The following is a 25,465-nucleotide window of genomic DNA, read 5'->3' on the forward strand; positions in this document are numbered from 1 at the left end:
AAGAAAACTGGTAAGAGTAGAGAAGATTTGAATGACATGATTAACCAACTTGGCTAACATATATAGAACACTATACCCAAGAACTAGAAAATATGCATTTTTCTCAAATACACATGAACATTTTACCAAAATATACCATAACCTGAGGCAAAAGCAAATGTCAAAAAATTTCAAAGAATTTAAATCTTGAAGTATGTTTTCTGACTATAGTGCAATTTAACTAGAAATCAATAATAGATTAACTAGAGAATCCACAATGCCTGGAAATTAAGCAACACACTTCTGTATGGCTGATATTTTAAAAAAGAACTCAGAAGTTAGAAAATATTTGGAACTGAATGATAACTAAAATATGGCATGCCAAAACTACTGTAGATAAAACTAAACCAATAATCAGAAGTAAATTCAAGAAAGAAATAGTATCATTTTCAAACGAACCATTCAAGTTAATAGGAAAAAAAGAAACACTTCTCAACTCATTTCATGAGGCCAGAAAGTCCTGATACTAATACCTAGCAAAGACATTACAAGAAAGAAAAGTACAGACCAATCTTTGTTATAACATAGACGAAAAAAATCACAAAATATTAGCAAACTGAAAAGATACTATATCACGATCAATTAAGATTTAATCCAGGAATGAAAGGTTGATTTAACATCAAGAAATAAATCAATGTAAGTCACCACATTATCAGAATAAAGAAGAAAAAACACATGATCATCCCAATAAACGCATAAAAAGCATTTGATAAAATTCAACACCTATTTATGATTTTAAAAAGAAACACCTTAGTAAAGTAGGAGTAGAAGGAGACTTTCATAATCTGATAAAAGTATCTATAAAATATTTCTAGATAATAGTACACTTAATGGTGAAATATAGAATGTTTTTCCACCTAGGATTGGGAGCAAGAAAAAATATATTCATTCTCTTCATCTGAACTCAATACTGTACTGGATCGCAGCTAGTGTAACAAGAGAAGGAAACAGAAGATATAAGATTGGAAAGGAAGAAGTAAGCATGGTATTATTCACATAATTATGACATGATTAACTACATACAGAATCCAAAATAATATAGAAACTATCTAGAAATAAGTGAATCTAGCAAATTCACTTATTATAAGGTCAATACATAAAAATCTGTATTTCTATATATCAGCAATAAACAATAAGAAAATGAAAATTTATAAAAATGCCATTTACAATAGTACTTCTCCCCACAAAAAAAAAAAGCCCTACAAGTAAATCTGATGAAAGATGCTCAAGACCTCTACTCTGAAAACTAAAACATGGTTGGTTGAGATCAATTGAATAAAACATAAAATGACATATGCCATGTGCATGGATTGAAAGACTCCATATGATAAAGATGTCAATTCTCCCCAAACTGTTGAATAGATTCAATACAATCCTACCAAAGCCAGCAGATTGTTTGTGTGTATGTAATTGACAAGCTGATCCTAAATTATCTTAAAATCCAAAGGACTTAAAATAACCAAAATAATCTTGAAGAAAAACAAATGTGGAGTGTTTACACTACCAGATATCAAGACTTACAAGGTATCAATAATTAAGACAATATGCTACTGAGGTAAAGCTAGTCACATAGACCAATGGAACAGTAAAGAAAGTCCAGAAACGGACCTGCACGTTTGCAATCACCTCATTCATAATAAAAGCACAACTGCAATTCAATGGAGGAAATTATGGTCCTTTCAATAAGTGGTGGGGGCCATTAGCTATCCATAAAAGAAAACAAAATGAAATCTTGAATCTTACCACATACTATACACAAAAAATAATCTGAAATAGATCATGACCTGAATGTGAAAGGTAAAATAATAAAGCTCCTAGAACAAAATACTGTGTAATGGCTTCATGAACTTGGGAAAGCTATCTTAAATATGACCTAGACAGCACTATCCATAAAAGAAAAGATTAAATTGGACTCCATTAAAATCAAGAACCTGTTCATCCAGTGGCACCATTAAGGCAAGCCCCAACTGGAAAAAATATTTGCACTATATATATCCAACAATAGACTCAATATCCATTAAACATATAAAGAACTCCAATAAATCAAAACAAAAAAGACAACCTAATTAAAAGTTGGGCAAAAAGACTTAACTTCACAACAGAGGATATCCAAATGACCAAAAGTATACGAAAAGGTGCTTAACATTAATCATCAAAGAAAATTAAAAAAATTAAAACCACAGAACAATATGATTACATTCCCAGAGTAGCTAATTATAAAGACATGTACTGGTAGAAATGTGAAGCAACCAGTACAACCACTTTGAAAAGTGTTGGTCAGGTTAACTAAAGCTGGCCATATGTATACCGTATGATCCAGCAATTCCACTCTTGTTATATATTCAACTGAAATCCGTACTTATGTCTATAGAATTCTTATTTATAAATACTTCCAAACAGGAAGTTCTTCTAAACAGGAAGTGCACTCCAAATGTTCACTAACAGCAGTTGATCAGTAAACTGTGATATATTCTTACAAGGGAATACAATAGAAAAAGAACATATTACTGCTACATGCAATAACTGGCTGAATTTCATGCCAAAAATGCTATGTGACAGTAGCCAGACACAAGAGAACATGTAGGATATTACTGTTTATATGAAGTTCAAAAATAGGCAAAATTAATCTATGTGGTGATGGAGGTCAGAGTAGTAATTACTACTTATGGGTTTAACTAGAAGAAAAGACAAAACAGATTCTGGGATGCTAGAAATACTTAACATTTTTGGTGAAAGTTTGTTTCTCAGGGTGTCAACTTCTGCACCTCTGGTTTGTGTCACCGGGCCCACCTTGGCTGCTTCTGACAGAGCTAGATCCCACATGCTATGGTGCAAAGCTTTATCTGAGTCAAAGCCTCTGTGAATCTCTTTTGGCTAGACTTGGGCACCAGAGAGTAGTACTGCCACTCCGGCCAAGTGGAGGTCATGCTAAACTAGGCTCTTTCCCTGGGGAAGCAGAGAAAAGCCAATGGTGTAAGGAGATGAGGCAGCCATGGCAGCAGCATGGGCTCTCCACTGAGCAAGCAGCCAAGGCCCAGACAGCAGCGAAGGACAAGCAGATCTGGGGAGGCACCTAAACTGGGTCTGTCACATCTGATGGTCCCTGCCATAGGCAACTGTAAAAGCCACAACCAACAAGGGAAGGACAACTAAGGACTCAGATCCCTTAGGAATGAAAGGTTGGGTTACATCAAAAGGCAAACAACACAGATCAGCCAAAATGCTGGCTAAAAGTGAGGGAAATTGGTGACTAAGGAAGAATATGTAAATATCTATAATGGCCTTGAGATGAGCTCTAGCAGCAGACACTGAAATTTATTTCAATAATTCTCTTGCTTTAGATATTTTAGGAGATTGCAATTGGCCACCACTTTGAAGAAATTCTATGAATGATTGGACTTGGACCTTCTCTCAGGGAAAAAGCAAGACAGCTTATACTCACAAAACAATGCAAACTCTCCATTATAATATTGGTGCTAGATATTATGAAGGGACATGAATGCATCTGAGCAGTTTAAGGGGTGAATTATATTTGACTCATCTTACTGAACCTCTTAGATTTTCTTGGCCCAATCTGTCTACTGGACCCTCAGTCCCCACCCACTGCTTGCAGGCACCTTAGCTCCTCCTACACCACATGGCATGGGATCTCTCTTTCAAAGCTGCTACTTAAGGGGCTGGACGACATAATTGGAAGTTCAGGGCAGTTGATCACCTATAGGAGATGAGAAGGAGCCATTTTCCCTTCCTCACTCCCATGGACTGTTCTAAAGCATGGTTTCTTTGCAAAACCCGATAGCAAACATCCTGGAGGGGAGGGGAGGTGCACCTGCAAGACGACCTGCTGGGTCTCTTCACTGCAGCACAGTGGCCAGCTTAGCAGCACTTCACCTTTCATTGCTTCCCAGCCATCCCTGATTCATTTCCCTTTTCCCTCACCCTCACTGCTCTGAATTAAACTCTCCAATCATTAGTATGTAAGCTTGCCTTAGGCTGTCTTCCAGGAAACCCATGAAAGACAGATAATAGCTGGGGGTTGGAGATACTTAAGAATCTAAATGTTTTATGTCATGAATAATAAATGCATACAATTATTCAATAAGCATTGAATAAATTATTTTTATATGAAAGCATATTTGGATCATCTGGACAACCACTTATAATTGAGTACTTTCAGTTTATTTCAATTTTTCACTTTTGATTGCAAAAAGATTATGTACTTAACAGTAAGTACTAATTATTAATAGTAAATAGTAGTTTAAATTTTATGATCCAGCGTCAAAGAAGAAAGGACAGACAAGATGAAATTGATGCTTACCACCAAATGAAGACCAAATGAAGTCTGGGTTTAAGGGATACTTCAAGTAATTTGAATATAGGAAAATGGTAGACTAATTTGAGTTTCCAACTGAAGTCCAAAGAATCTATGCAGCAGCTATCAGTCCTTAATTCATGTTCTGAGAGACATTTAACTTCGGCAATTTGTTATCAGTTTGAATTTCATTGACATACAGTTGTGATGGAATAGGGAGAGAGAGGTCTGATGAGGAAACTCAAGGGAGACTGCTTTGCACAGTGAGAGAAATTTTATCTTTTGTCTCCATTGCAAATATTTAATAATATCTATGTTGCTTGCTAATGCTTTTGGTGCAGGTGGATTGCCTAAGGGGAGCCCAAGGAGTGCTGAGGTTATGTAATAATCAACAAGGACAAAAAACAAAAAGAACAACCTGATGGATAACCAGATACATGGTTTACACTTAACAAATGCATATTGAACACTCAGAACAGTCAGGCCTCCACTAGGCCGGCAGGGGTCAGAGGGTGGTTTTGGGTGGATTGGTGACCCTGGCTTAGCAAACATTTGTGAGGAGTAAACAGCTTTCAATGGCCAAGCTGCCTGTCACCTGTGAGTCCTTCCAGGGAACCGGATGTGGGCTCCCCACCCTCATTTCCTGGCATCTGGCACAGGTGAAGCCAAGGCTAATGATCTCTTCGGAATGAAATACTGGAAAGTACACAGAATCTGAGACTTAGCGATAGTGACTGTTCCTCGTATGGGAGACAAATGCAATAGTGAAACAATTTTGGGTCAAGGGGTTAAATCACATGATAAGCCACTTCTGGTAACTTGGAAAAATGTGTGTTTACCTATTCATATATATAGGAGGAAAGAAAGATACCTCCAGACCAACATTTTTCCAAAGAGAGAAATCAAAGAGTGATGTACAGCAATGGGGGCATTGAAAAGTTCTGTTCCCTTCTTGGTCCTTCACCTTCTGGAAGGGGTCCTGAGCAATTCACTTATCCAGCTTAACAATAATGGCTATGAAGGCATTGTCATTGCGATTGACCCTGATGTGCCAGAAGATGAAACACTCATCCAACATATAAAGGTAAGTTTGAAATGGTAATTATCCATGCTTTTAAAACAAATATTTAAATGTAATGTTGTGATAGAGTAACCATGAGTTCTATAACTCCAGCTGGATGATACTGTCAAATTATTTTCATGTCTGAGTCTCAGTTTCTTCAGCTATAAAATGGAAATAATAAAACATAGTTAACCACTAGGATTCCTGTGACAGATAAGATGATAAATGCAATGTACATAAGTTGATGCACAACTCAGAGTTGATACATTGTTGTGCTTAGTCTATATTTATTGGCTTTGGATGATGTCATTGAAAATTATTTAGTTCTGCACTAAGGCAGGGCCAGAGCCAACTACATTTGACCATGTGAGATGCATAGAGGATAACTTCTTTGCCTAATTTTATCAATGGCTTATAGAAGATTCCCATTTTATTATCCTAATTGTAACCCTCTTCTCTGTGACCCCAATATAGGAACCCAGGGTGTAAATTTCTGAATTAAAAACAGCCCTGACCCTTCCAATGAGAGGAAACCCTGCATTTTACCAGGCTATCCTTAGGGCTGCTTAGCAGCCTCACCTCACTTGTTACTTCTGTCAGGGGAAGGAAAACTAGGGGAGATGAGTCCTGCCGCACTGGCAGAGATGCCTGACTGTTGTAACACAGAGAGATTACAGAGGTCATGTACATAGCAACCAGCTCAGAGTAAGAGGAAAATGCCTTATGAAAGATCACCCTGGAATCAGGCTATAGCACAATGAGGGGCAGTATTGTGTGATAAGCACAGAACTGGTCTGTAGAAATGGGGATAATAATAAGACTTTCCCAATAGACTTTGCAAGGATTAAATTTAACAACATGTTTGTACAAGGGAAGCTGAGTGAAGAGCACATGGGAATTTTGCACTTTTTGTGTCTTCTGTAAATCTAAAATTATCTTAAAAATTTAAAGAGAACTTTAAAAATGCATGTACAGTGCCTGGTACACAGTAAGAGTTCAACAAATAGTGGGCATAGTCATCAGTCACTTGAACCTCTTTTAGTCCTTCCAGACGCAAAGGGTTCATTCTTTTTAACCAGTCCAAAGGGATTGAAGCTTGTTTTTGGGCAAAGTTCCTAAATATGAACTCAGAAGCGAATAGTGCAAGGGCCCCAAGGCTTGCTCCCAAAGGTTCCATGCCCTGAGCAGAAGCAAACCCAAAGAGATGGAGTTTGGAGAGAGAACCATCTCTACCACCAAGAGGAGTCTGGGGCTGGAGACGTGCACCAGATGAGGGGGAGGGAAGCTGACCTGTTTGACTGGAAGACTGTCAGGTATTACCGCCACTACTGGAAGGGAAATTCATACTTTTTGAAGTCTCTCAACAATTAGAAACCTTGGGTGAGTTTTTGATTGCCTCTAAACTTAGAAATGGAATCAGCAAAAATGAAGTAGCCACTTGGAGCAGTGGGATAAGGTAAGTGTGGGAGAAAATGTGGCTGGCATATTTCTGTCTCTGGATAGACAGTCTATGGGGCTCAGGAACATGCTAGAAGGAGAACACAGATCATCTCTAATGACAATGGGAATTTGTATTTATATGGTGCTTTGGAGCTTTCAAAATGTTTTCACCTCACTATCTTTAGGAGTTTTCCTCCTAAGAAATGTACTTCTCACTTTAATTATTATATCGGCTTTTGGCATGAGTCCTAAAAAAGTTGAGGATGAGATAAGTTGGTTTCCACATTTCCTTCTCTGTAACAGAACACTCTTTTGGGCAGAAGTGTGCTCAGAGTCCCTGACTTTGAGTTCCTCCCTGCCTGCTGCTCCAGAGGGACCTCACCCGGCACAGGTCTTCATGGACCCTGTGCCGCCTTTCCTGGCCATCCCTCACTCCCTGCTTTCTGAGGAACACTCTCTCCGGGTGCGCTGTGTCCTAAGATACACACTGGAAGTAGTTTGGGGTGTCCTCCTCAATACAAGGGAGCCTAGGCTTCTCCGGTCTTGGCACTCCTGGACAGTTTACCACTCATCCATAGCCACTTCATTGATCATTCATTCATTGAGTCACTCACTCATTTATTCATTTGTTCATTCAACCAACAAATATTTACAGAGCACTTACATTATGTCAGGTACCAGCAATCTAGTGAACAATATACTATCCCTGTCCTTAAGGAATTACCAGCTTGTCCTATAAACTGTCATCCTCAAACTTCTCCGAACTTCAAACGTTTAAATATCTATTTGAATATAGACACCTTCTCAAAATCTGGAACATATGCAAAAGCAAAGGTCCCTTATTAATGTTGTTATTAAAATATGAAAGTCGAGCATTTCATGCTGCTTATTCCTCTTCCTGGCAGAAAAGAAAAATCATATTTTGAAAATCAAACTATAATATAATATTTGAACATAAGAAGTTTATACCTACTTTTCAACTTTTTGGCGATCTTGGTTCAGTGTTTTTACTTTTAAAAATGCTACCATGTTAAGATTCCTCAAGGGAGGAACAACCTAAGACAGGCACAGTCGCAGGGGGGCCATCAGGTGAGAATTTGGGGATCAACAGAGGTGAGGCTCAGAACCTCACCCCCCCTGCTTTGAGAGAAATCTTCTGCATCCGTGGATGTCTTGCTGCCCTTGTCTAGCCTGGATTAATACTTAGTCCATAGGCACACACCTGATCATCTGATCATCTACATTTGCCTTCTTACAGCACTAAACTATGTTTTCTACCTTTATCTTGCATCTACCTACCACTTCAGCATTTTATTAAAAATAAAAATAATAATAATAATAGGAGAAATGTGGGATCAACATATAAATCAAGTACAAAAATCAAACGAATATTCATATTTGACCTGATTGTTTATAGGTCATATTGCATGATCAAAACCGAAAGTTTCTGTGATGAATGCCCTTGTACTGTTCACCATGTAAGAATTTATTCACTTGTAAGAATTCGTTCACCATGTAAGAACTTGTTCGTTATGCTTCAGAAGATTGGAGACTGACGAGAATTAGGCTTGAGATGGATTAATGATTGTACATTGAGCATTGACCCCCCTATACTGAATTTTATTGTTGTTAACAACCATTTGATCAATAAATATGAGAGGTGCCCTCTCAAAAAAAAAAATGCTACCATGTTAAATTCTCCTGGTGATTGTTAAAAATCTGGGGTTTTTTTGGAAGAAGGAAATGCAAATCATTATGAGAACATTTTTTAAACTAGCAAGGCAGTCATTATTATCACTACTTGAAAGAAGAGAAACTAAGGTTCAGAGAGATGAAATTAATTTCCTAAGTTTTTTCCATGAGCAAGTGACAGAGCAGGATTCACCCCTGTAACAATACCCAAGTACTATCTCCCCAAACAATGATGAAGTTTTTGCTCCTAAGGCCATTGGAGTCTGGTCCGTCTGATCTGCTCCAGTGAGGACTTCCCTCCTGAATGATCCCTTTTACCTCTTGCATTATCAGTTTCTTTCCATTAACATATACATATGTTATGATAGTTTCCCTTTTTAAAAAACAAACAAAACTCCCTTGTCCTAAAGTCCTCCTTCAGCTACTGCTTCATTTCTCCACTTCCCTTTAATTTACAGAAAAACATCTTGACCTGCTGTCTGCAATCACAGCCTCTGCTTCCTCACTTCCGACTCCCTGAATTCATTCACCTCTACCTGTCGTCTCCATTCCACTAAAATGGCTCGCTCAGGTGGCCAAATCCATTGCTCAGTCTTAGTCCTCATCTTACCTGATTGCTCAGCAGCATTGGACAACAGTGACCACTCTCTCCTTCCTGACACACTCAGCCCTGCCTTCTGATTTCTTCCCATGCGCCAGTGCTCCTTCTGAGTCTTCTTTGTGGGTTTCTCATATTCCCACCTCTAAACGCTGGGGGCCCCCAGAGCTCAGTCTTCAGTCCTCTTCTTTACTTTGTCTACACTCACTTTTGCATTTTTCAGTCTTCATAGACCCAGTGCCCCTTTCTATAATAAATACCGTGTTAATACCCTCTCTACTACCATGTTATGATGTATATCTCAGGGAATCTGCACAGGCATTTTAATTTAGCACTACAGCCTTTTCATTTTACAGAAGTAAAGTTAGGTGTAATTTGAAAAGAAATCATATAATTATGCCACTTCCTCCTATCTAAGAGCACTGTACTAAAAATAAATACTATCATAACACTTAGTTAGATAGCCCTCAAGAGGGCTCAAGGAAATTGATGTCCCAACATAAGTGGTGGAGCCGGGATTAATGTCTGCCTCTGGAGTCTGTATTGTCAACCATTATATTGTGACATAGAGCATGTGGTAAGTGCTCAAAATGTTTACCTACTATTATTATTAAAAGGTATTTCCACATTCCCCCTTTCCTATCTTGATAACTTGTCTTTGTAAATATGAAATATGAATGTAAATATGAATGTTGGCAATTTTGTCACAGTTTTCTTATTATGTACCCTTTTTCCCAGGACATGGTGACCCAGGCATCTCCATATATGTTTGAAGCTACAGAAAACAGATTCTATTTCAAAAATGTTGCTATTTTGATTCCTGAAAAATGGGAGACAAAACCTGAGTATCTGAGACCGAAACTCGAGACGTACAAAAATGTGAGAATATCAAGTTTGTATTTCAAATTTCTCCTTTGATTCACATTTTCTCATCAAAATATTCTAGAGTCAAATGAAATTGTTTCAAATTACTCTAGTGTATGAATAAGATCAATTCAGTTGCTAAAATTTTGTTATAATAAAAACTTAAAATTCCAGGCTGACGTTGTAGTTGCTGAACCTAACCCTCCAGGCAATGATGAACCCTACACAGAGCAGATGGGAAAATGCGGAGAAAAGGGCGAGAGGATCCATTTCACTCCAGACTTCCTAGCAGGAAAAAAGTTGACTGAATATGGACCACAAGGTAGGCATAGAGATGAAGTATTCTGCCTCCTGTCTCATAATTTAATAATTTTATGTTAAAAATAGATCAACAATAGTATTATCTTTCTGAGTAAGTACATATAAGCCCAATAAACTATTACAGCGTGTTTTCACTTAAAACCAGTGAATTTCTCAGAAATTTAATTTTTAATATTTTTCACAGATGTGTAAATACAGTATTTTTAATTCTTAGAAATTATTATCAAATATCAGATAATAATTGTAAGTTAGTTTAATACATAGTGTATGTTTTTGTGGATCTGTGGAGAGACACCTCAACAAAGTAAACCTCCTGCCTGTAATTCAGGTAGTAGCCAGCAGATGGCGGAGTCTCACCGTGCTCTCAGACATTTCTGTGCATTCAGATTCTCAAAGGATTTTTAGAGTCTGATTTCAGTAGTTAAGGGCAGGACTCAAGGGAATCTGCATTTTTAACATGCGGATACCGGCCAACTGTGGACCATACTTTGAGTACTAGGCAGAATATCTTTGTGGTTCAGCTCTCAAAACCTTGTGACTAAAGTAAAAAGTTCAGTTTTCATTCACAAACTGTTACTCCCACGTGAACTATGTAGAGCAATATTTGGAGAAAATATTAAAAGAAACAAGAATGGAGTATATACAATAGGTACTTTCCAAGTATACTCAAATATTAACTAATTAACTAATAACTACTACTAAGTTTCTTTAATATCTTGAAAAGATTAGAACCAGTTTGATGTTCTTCATTTAAATAGTCGAGGCAGAGAACACAAGCAGACAGAAGAGCTCTGGTGCCCCATGCCCCACCCCCCAATACACCAGAGCCTTCACAGACCTTACCAGAAAGAGGTGTCAAACACACACACCTCTTTGGTGTTCTTTTACAATACTCCATTTCACCTCCATAACAGGAGCAGAAAATGCCCAATGTGTGGCTCAATAAACACGTGTTGACTTGATTTACCTAACTGCCTCACCTCCCTCCTGAGCCCACTCCTGCCATCGCCGTCACCATATATATGATGTCATTCCTTTAAAATCTCGTTCTATACTGTGACTCCATGCCTGCTCCCTCACAAGCTTCTCTTGCCTTTGAGAGGTCAGGTCATCAGTTGTTCCCCAGCACCTACAGCATACTGTAATTCCTAATGTGAGATACTCGGGCTTCCTTAGCACATACCCCCTCACTTAACCCTCTAAATTTAGCCTATCTAGGAATTTAGATTCCAGAAAAACTGAGCTGTATGTGAGTCACTAAGATCCATCGAAATTTAACAAATACTCCCTGAATGCCTAGTAAGTTCGAGACACTATGTACCAAGACATGACAATGAAGAAGTCATATGCCTGTCCTCCTGGAGACACATGTCTGGTGTGAGAGGCTGGCAAGTGAGCAGCAATGACAAATATAACCCGATAAGTGCCCTAATGGAAGGGAAGTGCAAAGGAAGGGTACGGATTCGTTTGGGGATGTCAGAGAAGGCTTCTAGTTGGAGATAAGCTTGACTTTGAAAGAAGAGTAGGAGTTACCCAGGGAGAGTTAGGGAGAGAGCATTCCAAGCAGAGGGAAAAATATGTAAAAGAGCATGGTGCGTCTCTAGAAAGAAAAAGGAGTTCAGGAATTCATTGTGATTATAGAGTTTTGGAAGTGGGTGGAGGACAGCAAGACATATGGCTGTGGAGAGAAACAGGCCTAGATCACCTGAAACCTTTTATGCCAGCTCAGAAGTTGGGCCTAACCCTGAGTGTCACAGGGGAGCTACTCAAGACTTGGGGACATAGCCAACTGGGTGGCTGTTGCAATAATTTAGGAGTAAGTGGCGTAAGACTGGAAAGATGAGAAAAGGTCAAAGCAGAAAGGCAGAGGCAGAATAGGCAGGCTCTGAGGTTTGACCAGACAGGCGCCATGAGGGAGAAGGACCTACCGGGGATGCTGCCGGCTGCCCTCTGAAGGCCTCCGGCTCCCACGGCAGCCTGCACGGACCTTCATCATTACACTTGCACTGCTAGACATTTTAGTGATTTGATCCTGCGTGCCACCTGCTAGACTGTGAGCTATGTGAGGACAGTACACTGATTTCATCTTTGTATGAATAACTAACTGCCCAGCACTTACTAGGTGCCTAATTAACATTGGATGAGTCAAAATAAGTAGCTCTATTTTACAGAAATGTGCAGTTGCCATATTAGATTTTTCTAAGGAAATCAAATCTTTAACTTAAAAAAATTAACATAACAAAGTATAATTAATTTCAGAAGAATTACTTTCTCCCAGAATGAGAAGGTATTTTGCCATTTTTTGTAATCAGGTGTTTAAAATACTTTCTCACAGGAAGGACATTTGTCCATGAATGGGCTCATCTACGATGGGGAGTATTTAATGAATACAATAATAACCAGAAATTCTACTTACTCAATGGAAAAAACAAACCAGTAATGTATGTATATTTTGATTTAACTCTTCACAAAATATTTTAAATTGCAAGCAATTTTTTCTTGAACTGATTTTAAAAATACCAGTCTGTTTTCTAATTTTCTGTCATTTTCTCTTAGTTCCTTCTTTTTCAGATTCTTACAAAACTATCATTTTTGTTCAGTTCATAAGTGCTTCAATTAGTTGGATTCTCTACTCTGCAGCTACAAATCATTTGCTTCTTTTTATGTGTGTGAACAACTGTAAGAAATCCACAGGTGCTATGCTCAGTGTCCCCATCTTCCTATACCAGAATCGATGACATAAACACAGCTAATGGGGATCTTCAGTACCTTGCAGTCAAGACTGGTATCTGTGGACTTTGTCAGGATGATGGGCTTGGGAGGGATTAAGGAATTTACCTGAAGGACAGCCCAAATATCAAAACAAAACAGAAAATTTCTCCAGTTTGAATTAAGCCTAGAGTGGTGTCAGTAGAAAGCAAACTGATCACTGCGGCAGCATTCTTGGCTGCCACGATTTGATGAATGCGTTCTTTCACCCAACAGTTTCAGTGCACTTAAACTGCTTTAGTACAAACATAAAAGGAAACTTCCTCATTTACTTTGAAGAGCTAGCAAAATTCAGATACTAAAACCTGACAGATGGCATGAAAAAGAATTCTGTAGATACAGCTTTCTAAAAAAGATTTTAAATAAAAGGATAATAAATTACATCTAGCAGAATTCAGGGAATCACAAAGGCCAAGTAGGATGTTTCCCAGAAATCCAGGATTGTTGTGATATTAGGTAAATAATGTAGGCTACATAGTAAAGAAGAAAAATAAATGATTATTCCAATAGATTCTCGAAAGGAATTTGATAACCTTGCACATTTATGCCAAAGCTAAAAAAAATAAACACCTCTTTTCAAAGGCTGAAAATTGGTATCACACCCCTCTTCGACTTCTGCTTCTAATTCTGTTCACCTGGTGACTGGTTAAGGAGAAGCGCTCAGCTTGGCTGGGTCACTGTCAGCACTCGGCTGTTTCCAAGGGGAGTTGCACTGGGCTCCGAGTTCAGTCCTGGTTTCCCATTTGTCCCACAGGAGCACTACTGCTCTCTTTCCCCTCTCTAGTTTACATTCAGACTGTCAGCTTGAGCCACTTACACTGCATTTTCCCTCACTGTTATATCACCTCAGGCATAAATAGACAAACGTTATGTCAGAGGCTTAAATGGCACACCTTTTCTGGAAAGCAATGTGGTGACACATACCAAACCTCTAAAATTTTTCCCGTTTCTTGATCCAGAGATTTCATATTTAAAAATTCATTTTAAGGGAAGTGATAGAATGAGCTGTATCCACAGACTTCCTATTTTTCAAACATTTACTCTGGGAATCCAACATGTAGCAAACATGGAAATAAAGTCAAAATTTTATGTGAAATTTTATTTATTCACTGAAGTTTTATCTTTAGTACTGGCAAATTGGGGGAGTCAAATTAAATAAATTAGGCTATGTTCATATTACAGTATCAAAACATGAAGTTATTAAAATCATATTTTGAAGGATATTATGAATTATATATTAAAATTTTAAACTTACTAACATACTAAGTTTTTTAAAAGGAAAAAGCAATGCTATATATATATATATACATACATATATGTATGTATGTATATATATATATATATATGCAAGTTTATGCTGATACATAGAGAAGGAAATGCTTCAACATGTTGAAAATAGTTTATTTCCTATGGTGGGACATGGTTGGTTTTTTTCTTTATACTTTTTTGCTGTTTTCCAAATATTCTACAGTGTTTCTATATTGTTTATATACTACAAAAATAAGATGTGGGGGAAAGGCATCCATTAATGATAGCAGCAAAACTCATAAGCATATAATATAAGGAAAAAGCTAAAACACGAACATACAAGAACTATGTAAAAACTGTATGGCATAAACTAATTAGAGAATAAAAACCAACAGCAAGAAATGTCAGCAAGCCTGAGGGAAAAAGGGCTTTTGATTTTCCAGGAATGAGGGGAATAGATTAGGAAGAGGCTCAGGACTTTGGTCCTTATTAATTCCAACAGCAGCCATAAGTCAGACAGCCTTTTGGCTGCATGGCAACAAATTCCGATACCATTTTGAGAATCCCTCACATACTTCCTGCAAACAGAAATGACTGATGAGAATTTAATGATTTTGCTATTTAAGGGCATGTATTTGTTTCTTGAATTATGAGAGGATATCACAGGTAAGGAGGACATCTGTAGAACCTGACCACAGAGTCTGACCCTTTGAAATGATCACATCATCTACATACCTAATCTTGATATATTTTCAGGTGTTCAGCAGCTATTACTGGTAAAAATAGGGTACAGACGTGTCAGGGAGGCAGCTGTGTCACCAAATCATGCAAACTCAACACAGTAACGGGGCTGTATGAAGAAGGATGTGAGTTCCTACCTGATCTCTCTCAGATTGAGAAGGCTTCTATTATGTTTTTACAAAAGATAGATTCCGTAAGTAACTGTCCTTTTTTATTTTTTCCTTGACACTTATGAATTTAGTGAGGTTTCTTACCCCAGATGCTGTAAGGCAGGATCAAATTTCAGGAAATCATCAGTGAGAGCATATCAGCAGATCAGCAGATTCTCTTGGGAGTACAAAACCAGGGATAAAGTCATAACTTCCCTTAACCTTTCCTTAGGGCCATCTTAGTTCTCCATCATCTCCCTCTGACTAGTTTTAGTTTAAGTGCTTAGAATTTCTTCAAATATCTTTAAGGCAAACAAGCACAAAAATTCTTAATTAAACAAGAAATTTTCGCAGAGGGATCAAGCCCTTCTTTTTATTAGTCAGTAAGGGCATGATCAGTAGCCTTTAATTTAACTTTCAGATATCTCTTTTCAGCCTTCATATTTGCTTTTGCTTGTGAACTGAAATTTTCTGCTTTTTAAGAGTTGTGGTGTCCTTAGGAAGTTTGTACATAATTTTAATAGTTTAAAAATAGTTCTTAATGTATTTTTAGGGACTAAAATAAAATCACAAGTTTAGATCATAAAATAAACTTGACAAATTATCCTTATTATTGCTAAATATATACATCTGCAAATATGCGCAAAGATTAAATACATTAGCTAACTGACTTCAGTGGGGAGCCCCTTTTTGTTAAATATGGTTTCCTTTTGGAATAAAGGGTGAAGCAACTTGCAAGAGTCTTTCCATAACAATGTGGCATAAGTTTTAAAAATGTGAAGCACTATGGTTCAGCAGTCCCATCCTTTGGTCTGGATTTACAGTTCATTCCCAGACTTCAAGAATGGGTCCAGATTTTGTGTTTTCAGTTAACCACAGAGTTAACCTGATGTACAGCTAGATTTGAGAACTTCTGCCTAGGGTTTACTCAAAAGTTTTTCAGGTTCTTTATTAAAATGTAGCTACATGATAATATGGAAACACTACCAAAATGACCTGGAATACACAAATAAAAAGAAAAATAAGTGTTTTACAGCTGATGATCACTTGCTAAATTATTGGAAACCCAGATATTTAGGATTTTTAATTGAATAATAATACTGTAAAATCACTGAGAGAAGGAATAAGGTTCTACTTACTTTATATACTGTGCCTCCTTTTAAAATCCCCAAATGCTAGGAATATAAACATTTAAGAACACTGCTGGTGTTGAAAGTGGGAATTGCAAGGTGTTGGTGGGTGGGAAGTAAAAGGATAGAGAGATAAGATGGTACCAGGAGAGAAATGTTGAGATGCAGGTGGCTTGAAGATAACGGCGACAGCTTGAAAAAAGGAGGAAGGAAGCCACTAGCAGATAAACAGATTGCTGAAGAACACTTAGGGCCCAATGAGGTTGAAGACATGGTTTGGGATAGAAACTCTGGATGGTGACTGTGATTTTTCCCTAGCAGTGTGCTGCAGAGACTGTGGAACTGAGCCAAGGTTTGGGGTTAGCAGGGCAGACTGGGAAGGAGGGCAAGGGATTAAAATATTTTAAATGGAGATTTAAAATGTTTTAACTACAAGGGATATAATATTTTAAATGTGGATTTGTAGTACTTTAATCAAATTATTAAAGGTTTGAATAAGTCTTTATCATAGAGAGAATATCATTCTCTGTATCATTTTATTGACAATTTCAGGTGGTTCAATTCTGTACAGAAAAAAACCACAATAAAGAAGCCCCAAACCTCCAAAACCAAAAGTGCAATCTCCGAAGCACGTGGGAAGTGATTCAAGACTCCGAGGACTTTAAGAAAACCACTCCTATGACGACAAAGCCACCCAACCCCACCTTCTCGCTGCTGCAGATTGGACAAAGAATTGTGTGTTTAGTCCTTGATAAGTCTGGAAGCATGTCGGTACGTTCAGTGAGTCCCTGTCTTCTGGATGTTGGTCTCGCACTTGCATGAATTACAGTCTGGCCAAAACTTGGCCAGGAGGGGAATAACAAAACTTTAAGGGTCAGAATAGTTATAACACTAACATTGACACCAGAAACACCCACCTCAACTTTATTCAACAAAAATTTACCATCGTGTCTCACTTGCCAAATTAAATTAGCTTTCAGTTTATGAGTGAAGATCTGATAAATGATGTGGTCTTAATATTTTTTGTTTCACTGAAATATATAGGTCTATTGAACTGTTACTAAAGTACTAAACACATGATTGAAAGAAAGCATAATTCTGGCTTTGTCTTTTAGGGCCATTTATAGAAAGGCCCTGAAATTGTACCCAAAGAAGCTACTAAGTATAAATGAGAAATATTCTTCCCTAGAAGGATATACCTTGAGTAAGCTTGTCATTTACTCAACATTGAGGCTGCCACTTCCAAATTCCCTCTAAACTGTTTTTAGTCTGCCTATCTAAACCCAGCCTGACTGATTTTCTTCTGCTTTCCATCCAGATTGGTGATCGCCTTAAACGACTGAATCAAGCAGGCAAACTTTTCCTGCTGCAGACAGTTGAGCAAGGATCCTGGGTTGGGATGGTGACATTTGACAGTGTTGCCTACATACAAAGTGAACTCATTCAGATAAAGAGTGGCACTGAAAGGGAGGCACTCATCAGAAGTTTACCCAGTGTGGCCACAGGAGGAACATCCATCTGCTCCGGGCTTCGATCAGCATTTACTGTGAGACAACTTCCCCTACCATAGCTTGCTGATGTTTGCAATTTACATCTAAGAAATTCCCCTCTCCAGTGTTTTCATACATGCCTAGCATCTAGATGAATCAACCAAGAGCAGAGCAGTAGTTCAAATGATGCAAAGACATAGGCCCCCAAAACCATTGTTAACTGATTCATTCACACTTCTGGGCTCTTCTGCACCTGTGCATTCATGCTTTCCTGCATTCATGCTTGCATTCAAAATATTCATGGTGTGCCTTCTACATGCCAGGCATCAGCCTAAGCATTAAAAATACCATGAAGGCTAAACAGACACACCACACCTGTCACAGAGCTTATAATCTTATTGGGGGAGACACATTAACCACACAGTCACCAAATAAGTGTGCATTGATAAACTGTAATGAGTGCAATGAAGGAAAGGTACACAAGGAGGTCAGAGAGTTATCCTCTATAAAGAAAAATGAGCTCTGAGTTATGTTTAAATGTTGAGGTAGTTTAACACTCCAAACTTTTGGGTATACAGGACCTCCTTTTGGACAAGTAGCAATTTATTTATTGAAGCAGGAGGCCTTAGGAACTGTACCCAAGTTGTATTCGGGGTCTATCCAAAGATACCATCTTACCATACAATCGTGTCATCTCTCTACTTAAATATTAAAGTCTCCCCATTTTCATAAAAATTAAATAAAAATTTCTCTATCTGGTATTTAAGTTCTTCCGTAATATACCTTAATCTACCTCTTCAGGCTTAAATAGCAGGGACTGTCTTCCAGGTATCCTATGTTTAAGCAAATTGGACTACCTGTCATTCAGAGCTTCCACACCTTTGCCAGGCCAGCTCGCCACTTAGAGTACTTCCCCTGTAACTCAAATCACACACACTCTTCAAAGATTCATCCACACATCACCTACTTCTTGACATCATATATGATTCTTTCAACCATATATAAGTTCTTTTCTGAAAACTATGACTATTTTTAAAAAATCTCTTATGACTTCCAGGCTTTTCTGCCTTTCCTAATCACATGCTTCACTCAAGCAAAACTTCTTTAGAGATAGGACTTGTCTTTTTACCTCCCAGGCTGCTGGCACAATATCTTTTATACCAGAGGCTCTCAATAAATAAAACTGAATTGTCAGTGCGGCTCTTCCAGATCCCAAAGAAGCAGCAGGAATATTTAATTTCCACTGTGAAGGTCAGTTGCCTAAAAGTGGTTTATATTGTGTACATAGTCAGCTGCAAGCCTCTCTCCAGTGTGTGTGTGCATCTGGGTTCTCTGGCCTCTGCTACCCACCCTAGCTTTAATTAAACTGCAAAAGAAGGATGGAAATTGATGATGACATTACTGATGTATCATACTAAACTCTGGCTGAGACTACTAACACCACGTGGCCTGGTGGTGAAGAGAATACTTCTGGTTCTACGTTTTCCACTCAGATGGCTGAGACAGGGTGAGGGGTACACTGGAATTTAGACACTCTTCCTGCCCAGTGGAGTCTGAGTGTAGGGCAGGAGGAACTTGTGTGTGACTTTAGGGTTATGAGGTAAAGGACCTTGGGTCCTACATTGTCCTCAAGTTCTCCACTGGTCCTGCTGTAGGACCCTGGTCAAGTCGGTCCTGGGCTCCTGGCAGTGGTGTCTGCTAAGGTGTGGCCACTAGACTTAGATTATTATCTTGGCTTGATCAGGGTCCAGTGGTTCTCCCCACTCACTCAGCCCCAGCTGGCTCTCACTATTGGGGCACAGCCCTGAGCACTCTCACGTCTTCCATCCAGCCCCCAGGCAGGCTGTACAACCTCAGCGTTTATGGCAAAATGACCTGTTCTTTGGCCTGTTAAGTCTCAAGTCAACTGCCTTCTGTCTCTGCTGTGAGGTGTGCAGAGATTCCTGCATGTCTCCATGACATTCAGCAGTGACAGGGGGTGGGACAAGGTAATCCAAATGAAGCCCCGTCTCTGGCCTCTCAGGCCCTGGCAGCTTGGTCACGTGGAGGCCACAGCCACAGCTGCTAGGCTCCTGGACTCTGGGCTCTGGGCTCCCTCAGTGTCATCAGTCACAGGTTTGCTATCTTCCCTTGTGTGCAGCCCCCTCTGAGTTTCTCAGAGTTGGGTGGAAGTCTCCTCTGCTCTCAGCTTTCCTGTCAACCTACTTAAGATGACTTCCCTTCTGAGAGTCTGGTCCGGAGCGGGAGGGTACTTAGGCTTGATTGCTTATTTCCCCTACTTCTGGGTCTTCCCTTCCACTCTTTTTAGGGGAAGAAAGAATAATGCTATTCTTTAATTTCCCTTCTATCATAATCGTTTCCAACACTGGCAGAAGGAGTGCCTTCTCTATACCATGTAGAAAACTATAATCTGTTCCCAGTGGGAATAGTTGAGAAATAGGTGTTGTAGGACAGCTAAGAACTGGGGCTTAATAGGTATAAAATGTTTTGTTTTAATCACAGGGGATATAAAAATTTTAATAACTCATGTGACATGGGTTCTGACCAGTCAGAAACAATGTCAGTCATTTGGCTGGTGAATATCATACAAACTAAAATCTGCTGTGGGTCTAATACCCCCAAATATTATCCCCATTAAATGAGGACAGTTTCTGAAGGTCTCTGGGAACCTCTGAAAGCCTGTCAAGAAGAGATCATGAGAAGGAAACTAGAAAAACCTTCTTTGCTGTTCCCTAGTGCATTCCTTCCCTGGACCTGCTCTGCACCCCACTTTGTAGAGCCCCTTATGGAGCAGGCTAACCAAGAGAAAAGACCACTCTCAAGTTACATGTATGCTGCTAATTTAAAATTGTATCATTTCAAGACAGAGAGATATTTGACCAATCCCAGATGCTTCTGTATATTCCTTCTGAAACTTCTTTTCTCATTCCCTTTAAATGCAGTTTTCCCAAATACACTGGGCACTCTGAGTCTGATAACTAATGTCCTGAATTATGTCCTTAGGTGATTCGGAAGAAATACCCAACAGATGGATCTGAAATCGTGCTACTGACGGATGGGGAGGACAACACTATAAGCTCATGCTTTAATGAGGTGAAACAAAGTGGAGCCATCATCCACACAGTCGCCCTGGGACCCTCTGCAGCGGGAGAACTAGAGCAGCTGTCTCAAATGACAGGTGACAGATGATCTGCCAAGTCCCACTACATTGTCTCATCCACTGGACTGTGAGCTCCAGTGAACTGGGGAGTAGGGGAAGGGCAGGATAGGGAGAGATGGGGACAATCTTATTGGCCACTAGCTGCCCTTAATCCCAAATGGCCATTAAAACTAACTCCATTCATTTATTTTAAGACCTTGATTCTAGGATTAGAGCAATCTGGAGAAGATGCGGCCAGCTCAGCATTCTAGTGAGTACTTGGGACTCTAGTACCAAGACACTTTTTAAGGACTGGAAAGAATCTAATAAGTTAGTGGAAGTACTCGCCTCCAGTTGACAGCTGGCCAAGAGAGTCAGGGAGACAGGTGATAAGCCACTAACTACAGAAGACCATGATACATGGAGGTTTATTAGCAATAGAAAATACAATGAGGCACAAAGAATGGAGCCTTTGACTTTATGTGCAGGAGGAGAAGGGTCTGGGAAAATGACATCTGAGTTGCAACTTTAACAAGGAATAACAGGGAACGGCAAAGGGCACCTACTGGACCATGCAGAAATCACTCAGAAAATGTACACTACAATGCAGTTTCTCTGTAAAACATTGATATACTATGCTTCTGACTCCCACACTCAGACAGATGGTTAAAGTAGATCGTGTAAGTCCCTGGCTTCTTTAGCTGAGTAGGTAGGCACAATTTCACTTAACTTAGGACCAGCATTGTGGATATTAGTTATTATGCTAAGTTGCCTTCCGAAGCAGCTAAAATGGCAGGACTGTTTGCTCCTAAAACTCCCTGTCTTAATCTGGGTTTCCTAGAAGCAAGCCTGACACAGAGATTTGGGTGCATGTGATTTGCAGAGGGAGCGCTCTCAGGAGAAAGGGAAAGTAGGAAGTACGGTAGGGCCGGGGAAGCACCTAGGCACAGATGTGGATTTAGAATCTAGCTAAGCCTCACCCCACAGCAGGCTCTGCATTTAGAACCGCATCACAGGCTTGGTCCCATCTTGAGGCAGCAGGGCTGACCTTTTGTGTCTGTCGGTCAGTGGCTGTGGACTGTCAGGGCAGGGCAGAAGGGAGGCACATGTTCTTTGTCTAACGTGGTGGCCCCTTTTGGTAAGGCGATTCTCTGGAGGAGGAGGCAGCTATAAGCTGTTAGGAGTGAACACTTAGAGCAGCTGCGGAGAGAGAGGGGCCTAGTAAGGGTATCCAACTGAGGCACCAACAGCGCTCCCAAAATACTTCCCTTAGACTTTGGATGGCATTAATAGTTTAAAAGTGCTTTCACATCAACTATCTTAGTTACACCTATTCTAAATAGACCGAGACTGCCAGGCCTGGTGTATAACCTCATTTTTACTACATATTGTATTTTTCTATCACTAGCCCTTGTCAGCTCTTATTTCTTGGCTGTTGTAACATATACATCTTTTCTGATTTAGGAGAAAACTCAAAAGTCAAACTTGCTAGGATTATGTCTAAAATAAGAAGAAAGCAATAGGCTTAGAGTAAGGCTTAAAGGGTTCTCTCTTATGAAAGTGAATGACCTCTAAAATATGAAATTAGTTTTGGCCTATCAGAGATTCACGGCTGCTTTGCAGACAGTTGACGTAGCCAAATGACTAAGATGTTGCTGAAGCTATTATTTAGTAGAATTAAAAAATTAATATTGACTTCTGAGTTAATCTGGACACCTATTTGATGTTAATCAATTAATACTTTAATAACACAATAGCACATTTACTTTATGTATTCTGCTATCTTATTAATAGCTAAAATGTTGCAAATACTTGCTTTCTAGAGAATAACTTCTGATAACATAATTGCATTTTAGGAGGTTTGAAGACATATGCTTCAGATCAGGCTCAGAACAATGGCCTCATTGATGCTTTTGGGGCCCTTTCGTCAGGAAATGGAGTTGCCTCCCAGCGCTCTGTCCAGGTCAGAGTTCTCACTCTTTGGTTTTTCATGTATATAAATAAATACAGCCAATGGAGAGTTTAATGACCAAGAGTTTTAAATCTACATTCTTCTAGTAGTGAATTAAAAGTAAAATACAGAACTTTCAGCCTATTAGACATTATTCCTAAAACACAACACAACTCATTTAAACAAGGCAGTTAGTGAATTAGTGTTTACTTGTTTGGAAACAATACTGTGACTGCCTCATAGAAATTAGCAACGTAAACTGTAACGGGTCCAAGATTTATTTTTTAACATCTCTTAAGTGGCACCAATAGCAATATATTTGGCTCAGAATTTTCTTAAAAGTAGATCATCTCAATACAAATTTTCTGGGACAAGTGTTGAGGGATTACTTGCTCTATTTTTCCATTACCTCAAATCCTTAATATTTGCCAAGATTTTTATACAGTGGATAGGAAGTGCTTTGTATGACAAAAAGCCCATGGTGTCAGTCCAGACACCTGGATCCTCATCCTGGGTCTGTAGCAATGGGCAAAGAAGTTCACTTCTCTGGGCCTTCATTTCTCAGCCAGATATAAACCAAAAAACTTTCATGGGCCTTTCTGGTTCTAAAATTTCAAGAAAACCAAATTTTCTTTCAAAAGTCTTAGGACTATTTAAAAAAAAAAGACAAATGTATCTTAAATGCTTTTGTCTAATAGTTGCAAAAGTTACTCACTTGGATTTTTTAAAGTGAAGAACGAATGATGAGTACTCATACCTGTGTGAATTATGATTTTTATTGTGAATGTTTGGATAAAGGTATAGAAATAATATAACGTCAAAGCCAAATAATGACAAAATTTCAAAACAATAGGCTTTTTGGTCTACCAATGTAGTATTTATTCAATCAAGGAAGACAGCAATTGTACTCATTTGAGTATCCTAGTTCAGATTTAGAAAATTAAACTCAAGAACATGTTTAGGAAATGAGAGGAATATGTCTTAGAAAAGTTATTAAACTGATGAAAGGACAAGTTCACAGTTAAGCAGTTTGTGCCCATTACTTTTGAGTTAAAGGGACCTAACAAAGAGAGAGAAATAAGCAGGACTCATTGCCCACCTGCCACAATAAATCAGATTTAAAAGCCCTTCACTTTCTCTACATCTAACATTGTAATCTACCTATGAACTAGAAAGTCCAGTTCCATGACTAGGCCACCCTATCATCTGATAGATATCAATTTAAGGACAGTAAATATGTAGGAGATAATCCTCAAAATCACATTTTCACAGAAGTCTTGTTAACCCTTCCCTACTTCAACCCCTTCTCTGTGGCTCATTCATTTTACTCCAAAAAACAAATCAGCCTAGGCCCTTGACTCATTTCATTTATCTTTACAGGGACTGCAATAATACTTGATCTAGCAATTAGCTATTGGCAATTCAAATAATCCATACATGGGTGAAAATAAGACTTTATAGTCTAGCAAATGAGATGAGTTGTGTATACCAGTTAGTATAAAGCAAAACACAATTTGAGAATATCAAAGGGCTGACAGAAACTAAGATTCTACAGTAGGAGGGAGAGATTATTTGCAGTTGGTGAGATGGACATCAGAGAAAGCATCATGGAAAAAGTAACATTTGAACTGAATCTTGGAGTCTAGGTAAGGCTTAGACAAGTGGAATAAACATACAGATTTCAGAGAATATGATAAAGTCTTAGAGTCAGGGATTCATGAGGATCCTTTAGGGAAGTGGTCTGGTTTGAGTGTAGGAATAAACATTGTTGAAGCTAAGGCTAGAAAGGCAAGCTGGATCATAATTTTAAGTCCTAAATATCAAACCAAGGACTCAGGCATCACTGAAGGCTCTTTAATTGGACAAGCAGGAGTTGGGGGGCAGAATAGAAGGAACTATGTGATAGGAGCTGTATTCCCTGGAAAGTAAAGAGTTGTTTTTTTAACAGCTTGAGAGTAAGGGATCAATCCTTCAGAACAATCAGTGGATGAACGGGACAGTGACTGTGGACAGCACTGTGGGAAATGACACTTTGTTCCTCATCACCTGGACAACACAGCCTCCCCAGATCCTTCTCTGGGACCCCAGTGGAAAGAGACAAAGTGGCTTTGTAGTGGACACAAACACCAAAATGGCCTACCTCCAAATTCCAGGCACTGCCCAGGTAACGAGTCAGCTTTTTCCTTCTCACAATAAAATAACATTTTGATAGAATAACTATAGCTTTTTTAAAATTAAAGTACAGTTGATACACATTCTTATACTGTTCTCAAGTATTCAACACAGTGGTTCAACAGTTACCCACCTCACCCCCACTAGTGCAGTTACTATCTGTCAACATAGGAAGGTGTTACAGTATCATTGGCTATATTCTCCATGCTGTACTACCATCCCTGTGACCAACTTATATTATGATTGAGAATTTTTGTGTTATCTCCCTCACCTCTCTACCACCCATCCCAACCCTTCCTACATGTTAACCACCAGTCACTTCTCAGTGATAGTTTATTCATTTTGTT

General features: G+C 38.9%; 1 protein-coding gene and 1 long non-coding RNA gene across 2 annotated transcripts in view; one reads left to right on the forward strand and one right to left on the reverse strand.

Moving 5' to 3' along the window:
* The window catches only part of LOC140848923 (uncharacterized), a 57,140-nt gene that overhangs the window by 24,273 nt on the left and 7,402 nt on the right, over positions 1–25,465 (reverse strand). The gene's annotated exons all lie outside the window — the stretch shown is intronic.
* LOC108410068 (calcium-activated chloride channel regulator 1) overlaps positions 5,218–25,465 on the forward strand; it is a 29,315-nt gene continuing 9,067 nt past the window's right edge. The window contains exons 1-10 of the mRNA XM_017680996.3: positions 5,218–5,435; positions 9,883–10,023; positions 10,183–10,330; positions 12,665–12,770; positions 15,103–15,280; positions 16,919–17,137; positions 17,685–17,912; positions 20,860–21,034; positions 22,852–22,958; positions 24,895–25,110. Coding sequence (XP_017536485.3) covers positions 5,274–5,435; positions 9,883–10,023; positions 10,183–10,330; positions 12,665–12,770; positions 15,103–15,280; positions 16,919–17,137; positions 17,685–17,912; positions 20,860–21,034; positions 22,852–22,958; positions 24,895–25,110 — 1,680 coding nt within the window. The 5' untranslated portion in view covers positions 5,218–5,273. The remainder of the gene's footprint in view (positions 5,436–9,882; positions 10,024–10,182; positions 10,331–12,664; positions 12,771–15,102; positions 15,281–16,918; positions 17,138–17,684; positions 17,913–20,859; positions 21,035–22,851; positions 22,959–24,894; positions 25,111–25,465) is intronic.

Source organism: Manis javanica, chromosome 4, assembly GCF_040802235.1.
Source record: "Manis javanica isolate MJ-LG chromosome 4, MJ_LKY, whole genome shotgun sequence".
NCBI classification, from domain to species: Eukaryota; Metazoa; Chordata; class Mammalia; order Pholidota; family Manidae; genus Manis; species Manis javanica.